Here is a 6,000-nt window from a genome sequence, read left to right as displayed (position 1 = left end):
TGAGGTGCAATTAGATACGTAGAGCAAAGACTGCCTAAGGCTTCAACCGGCCTCAAACTCTTTATGTCAGAGGCAGATCTCACAGGTGCGTGTATGACTGTGATCTGCCATGCTCTTGAGCTCTGCAGCCACCTGTCTCTGGCAGCTTATAAAACTCAAGCTCAGAGAGGCTTGCACGCTGAGTGCACCTCTACTGTAGCACTGCAGTTTAGCTCAAGAGTATTTTGGCAGTAAAACTCATGAACATCTAGACTTACACTGTGCTACTGGTCTATAACATGACATCTGTCAGAAAGCAAGCTGGATTCCCTCTGAAAAAAAAGCAAACCAGAAGATGTGCTTCAGAGGTTCCCTTAAGGTACTCCATGTATCAGTGAAAATCTAGTCCACGGGTCCAGGCAAAAGCCTGCCTACAGCGAAGCCTCCTGCAATACATGCAGCACAAGCACCAGATCCTCAGAAGCAGCAGTGGTGCAGCTCCACTTGTACTGCAGCACACTATCACCATTAGCAGTGGTCTCCTATTGTATTGACAATTCCTCCCAATACCACTTACACGGAACCTTAACATTTCTTAGAATCTTAGAAAATCCCCAGTTGGAATCCACATAAGGATTAGTCTGTAAGTCTCAAACACATGCCAAACACCATAGAGAGTCTGGTTGCCTTATGTGCTTTCTAGTGGCTTGAAACCAAGTAACCTAAGCAACCTAGTGGGAAATTCATGGATTCTTTGACCATGTCCAAAAATACAATTCCTCTGCAGAACCAGGGACCTTAAACCATCCTAATTCCATCTAGGGTAGCTGCTAGGATATGTTCTCCTACGCAACCCTTCATTTTGCAGAACTCGAGCATAGAGATACCAAAAGAGGCACGGAAGATTTTTACTCATTATGCAGTGAATATAAGTAGGGGACACACTGCACAGTCATTGATTCTTTCTGTCTTCCAGCAGCATAACTATGACAAAGCACCTTATTTTTCTAATACCTATTGCAGAGATGGCATTTATGGAAGTCGTTTGTCCAAGCTCAAGCATCACTGCAGGTGTTCTTTCTCTGTACAACAAATCTTCCGCACAATGGAACAATTCAGTGCCTCCCCTGCAACCAAACACTAAAACCCTCTCCTTTTTGGGGTGTATCAGCTCAAGCACAAGACCCCCGAGGTTGCTGCTATCACCACGGATGCCTTGGAGATCAAACCTCAGCTGACAGAATCACAGAACCATTATGGCTGGAAGGACCTCTAAGACCATCCAGCCTGACCATCAGCCCATTCCACCACACCCACTGACCACATCCCTCAGTGCCACATCTACACAGCTGAGCACCTCCAGGGACGGGACTGCACCGCCTCGCTGGGCAGCCTGTGCCAATGCCTCACCTCTCTTTCTGAGAAGAAATTTTTCCTAATATCCCATCTGAAGCCGCCATTCAATTGTTCACACAAAGACTGGCATGTTGATCCCTCATACCACACTTCTGCTCACCTCCCCAGGCGTCACCTTTCACTTGATCTAACTCCCACAAAGTTATTTTTCCGGAGCCCTATTCTACTGTTTTATTTTCTCCTGGATTATGGCTAGGCATTTGGTCTCGGGGCCTCCTCAGACCCAGCACAAATCTCTGAGCCTTTTTAGCATCCCCTACCTACTCAACGGGTAGGAAGCCAGGGCCAGAGCCGAGGCCGCAAACCCGGGCATCACGAAGAGCTCACCTCCAGCACTACCGTTCCCACGCTACGACCTCCCCATAGCAGTACCCGCGTCAGGCCGGCAGCACTCCCCGCCCGGCGCGGCGCCACCTGCGCAGCCCACCTGAGGCAGCCCCGCGCCTCCACCGCTCCTCGGGAGCGGCGCGGCCCCGTCCCGCACGGCCGGGCACTGAGCTCGGGAGCGCGCCTACCCCGCCGCCCGCGCCGCCGCCGCCGCCCGGCCCGGCCCCAACGGGCACCCGCAGCCGCCGCGTCGCGCTCCGCCCCGGCCCGGCTCTGGGAGGCCGTCCCGCCCGGCCCGGCCCGCGGACAGCCGGGCACGCCGGCACTCGCGGAAGTGCAGCGTGCTGGCTGTTAGCCCGCCGCCGCCGAGGCCGCCCCTGCAGCGCGCAACATGGCGCTGGTGCCCTGCCAGGTGCTGCGCGCCGCCATCCTCCTGTCCTATTGCTCCATCCTGTGCAATTACAAGGCCATTGACATGCCCGCGCATCAGACCTATGGAGGCAGCTGGAAATTTCTGACCTTCATAGACCTGGTAAGTGCCCCCGCGGCCCTGCCCCCCTCCTCGGGCTGCCCGCGCGGAGCGGCCCGGCCCGGTGCTTCGCGGCCCCCGGAGGCGGCCCGGCCCGACGGCGGCGCCAGGTGGTGACCTTACGGCGGGGACGTGCTGGGGCTGCGGGGCCGCCTGCGACAGACACTGCTAAAGCCGAGGGGCTGCCCCGCGGGGAAGGTGCTGCTGGGGGTTTGGCCTTCGGTGGTGGCCGGCAGCACAGCTGCTGGTCCGCGTGTTCGGCTCCGAGGTGCTGTCAGAAGAAAACACGTCACGTTCCCTTTGGCCCTTCCCCGGCAGGTGTGCATGCGAGAATGATACAGGGCCCCTCGGCTCGCCACTCCGCTCAGCCCGGGTCCCAGACACACGGTGCGCCTATGGAACAAGAGGCGTTTAGTTCCGCTTGCTCATAAGGATCCGCGCCGCACGCGTGTGGCAGACGGCAGCGGGAGCTGCGCCTCCTTCTTGGGGGTTATTTTTGCCCCCATGTCCGCGCCTGTGTGGCCTCGTAGCAGTCTTGCTATTGTGGAAATGGGAGGAGCGGGGGCGGGGGAAGGACGGAGATGGGAGGAGATGCTCCGTGCTTGGTTTAGAAGCTGGATGGCTGCTTGTCCCTTGGAGCTTAATCAAACCGTGTTCTTTTCTGTGAGTCTACAGAGTAATCAAACGAGAAACATTACAGTTCCATAGCTGCAGAAGAGTCTCACAATATCTCCTGTAGAACAAAAACCTCTCTTAGAACTTCATTCTGTAGTCAGACATTCTGTGTTACTACTAGTGCATTAACACCTGTGCACTTCACATCTGGTCAGTAGGCTGAGTGGTGAGTTTGGCAACCCAAATCAGACACTGTTAACCTAGGTGGAATGTGGAAGTCTTGCATCAGAATTAAACTCAGATTCCTTGAGGCATGAGAGAGAAGCAACTACTGTGCTTTGTATTTAGTATTAGGATAATTTCTGTGTTGGGTGTGAAACGTTGGCTGTGTTCTTGGGGTCCACGTCTCAGCAGTGCTTTTGCTGCTGTTTTAAAAGCGTGTATTAAGACTTGATTCTTGGAAGGCAAACTAATGTCTAAATTTGGCTTTTTTATCCTTCTGGACTGCTGAACAGTGCTGTCAGTGGTATCAGTTGATAGAAATTAATGGCAAACCCCAGTAAGTTAGGGTGGACTTTTGTCCTCATTGACTGTCAAGTTGAACACGTACCACCTGAAGTTCAAAGCCCACAATTTTGGTATGAATCTTCTTCCTCTTACTCTCTGTTCTTCTAGATCTGACAGTTGCTTGAAGATTAAGTGTATTAGGGCTGTCATATTGTGAAAATAATGTTTGATGGAATGTGATATTAGTTATTTCTGCAAAGGCCTGCTCTCTGTGTTCATGTTGACTTTTCTGTCAAAGCATATGCATGGTTCAGGTTCAGGCTACTTCTGATGTGACTCAAAAAGTCAAGGTGAATGTAAGGTGCCTTCTGAAATGTCTAGAACAGTTATCAACTACAGCTAGTCATCTCTAGTTATTTTTGTCCCTTAGCTAATAGTTGTGATGTGTTTCTCATAATTAGCAAGTCTTATAGGAGAAAAGCTTATGAGTTCCTCACTGTTTTTGCTTCTTCTGAATAAGAGGGTAGTGGGAAGATATGAAGAAACAAAATATTGTTTGATACTTGAGGAGGATAGGAGGAGGGGTGGTTGGAGGATGTTAGGCACATTTTCAAAATCCTTTGTATTGGCTTTGTGTTGAAAAACTCTTCCATAAGTTTCAGTTTCCTTGACCATGTATAGTGTTCCTGTGTCAGTCCTATTTGAAGGCTGTCTAGACAAAATATCAGCCATGCCAGTGTCTTGGCAGTCTTCCTGCTACAGATTGTACCTCTGCAAGCAGAGATTTCATATTTGACATCATAAAAACACATAGAAATTCTTTCTATTTCCAGAAACGGTTTACATGTTTTGAGAAAACTGAGGTTTTTAATTGCATCTAAAAAATTATTTGGATTTTTTTCACCTGTCCATTTGTAATGGGACATTCCACTTCAGTCTCAGCACCAGTAGAATCTCAGATATTTATGTAGCTGCTTTTGCAGAGGTTTTGTGTGAAATTATTTACAGTTATCTGCATGTAATGTGCTTTTGAATCTAATTATGAAAAACTAGTAGCTTGGAGTCTAAAACACAGGATAGAGTAAAATACTCTAAATGTATGCATTAATCTGAACAGCACTGATACTGTTTATAGAAGTCAAGCATTAAGATGAAATCGTCTAATACAAAGTTAAAGCCTGTCTCTGTCTGTCCATAATATTTTGGATGTTCATACCTAAATAATATTTTCTTGGATGCTGATATTCCTGCTTAATCTTTCCTGTTCCTGGATTACAAAAGAAAGTCAGTGCTACTGATGGCTTCTTTTAACTGCTGTAGTTCTGGTTACTGATTCAGTTTCTTTGCAGTTGCAACATTCCCTTAAATATATCCCTGTCTATTTCCATATTCTTCTGATTAATGAAGCAATGTACTGGAGTGAAGAATGTATTGAAAGTATGTTTTGTGGTGATGCTGCTCTCTCTTGCTCATAGTGATCATTCCTCCACTTCAGGCTTCCCTGGTGCGTGAAGGTGGTAGATGCTTACCCTGCTTATTCAAAAATGGCCAGGATGTTTGCTTGGTATCAGCAGAATCCAAAACTTCTGAAAAAGGACCAGAATTGTTTCTGTCATTTATAAAACAGAATGCAGGTATGAAGAGGCAAAGAACTGTTGCCGGGTGATTTGTTATTGGGCCCAGCAGATTAAATTATTGAAGTGAGCATTCAGGCTGCTTCAAAATTACACGTTGCTTTCATTTTGCCCCACTGTACAAACCAGGCTGCAAAGTTAGTTCCTGTGAACTAACCCAGGGAAGAATTGGATTCAGGTGCAATATTCCAAGACAGCTGTCTAAAATCTCTTATAAAGCTGCCTTTGTTAGACTCAGGCTCAATATTTTGTGCCTCAGCAGTAGATAGCTTCCCTGTTCCCTGCACTGTTACCCATGGCTTTGGTGCTGAGCCTCATAGTGGAAGTTGAGGTGAAAAAAATGCCAGTCCGAAGTGACTTTTTGTAACAGATTTGTCAGCTCATTAACTCTTGCAGGAGTTTTCCCTACTTATCATAGAATTATGAATGGCTTGGGTTGAAAAGGACCACCAATGATCATCGAGTTTCAACCCCCCTGCTCTGTGCAGGTCTCCAGCCACCAGACCAGGCTGCCCAGAGCCACATCCAGCCTGGCCTTGAATGCCTCCAGGGATGGGGCATCCAAAGCCTCCTTGGACAATCTGTATTCCTTCAGCTCTGTAAGTGCTTGAAGCTAAATTAAAGATAAATGGATCATTATGCTTACACTGCAACCATGCACCTGCATTTATAAATACACACTGGTTAGGGGGCTCCTTTGTGTCAACTTTTGTAAAATGTCAGGATCCTTACTGTTGTGACGATTTTTTTTTACTCTTAGTTCTTTTGTTTTTGTTGTGAGAGGAAGCAAGAAATAAACAGATTCTATATTCCGGAACAAAGTGGAACTTTTGGGTACCAGAAGATGGCCACTTACTTTTATTTTATGTGTTTGAATTGTGTGATAATTAGCAGAAAGCTAGCTTATAGTTAGCATAAATATGTATCTCTTTATTAATAAGGGGTTCCTGGTCTAAATAAATTCTAATTTTTATTGTGCAGTTTCTGTGGAAA

The 6,000-nt window shown here is 47.5% G+C and overlaps 1 protein-coding gene across 1 annotated transcript in view; it reads left to right on the top strand.

Annotated features, from left to right (window-relative positions):
- Positions 1-2,113: 2,113 nt before the first annotated feature.
- The window catches only part of AIG1 (androgen induced 1), a gene marked incomplete at both ends in the record, with an annotated part of 118,581 nt that continues 114,694 nt past the window's right edge, over positions 2,114-6,000 (top strand). Inside the window, one exon of the mRNA XM_079549927.1 lies at positions 2,114-2,254. Within this exon, the coding sequence (XP_079406053.1) occupies positions 2,114-2,254 (141 nt within the window). The remainder of the gene's footprint in view (positions 2,255-6,000) is intronic.

This window comes from Tetrao urogallus, assembly GCF_951394365.1.
Source record: "Tetrao urogallus genome assembly, chromosome: 2".
Taxonomy (NCBI): domain Eukaryota; kingdom Metazoa; phylum Chordata; class Aves; order Galliformes; family Phasianidae; genus Tetrao; species Tetrao urogallus.
Note: the sequence above shows the minus strand (reverse complement) of the source record. Positions and strands in the feature narration are given on the sequence as shown.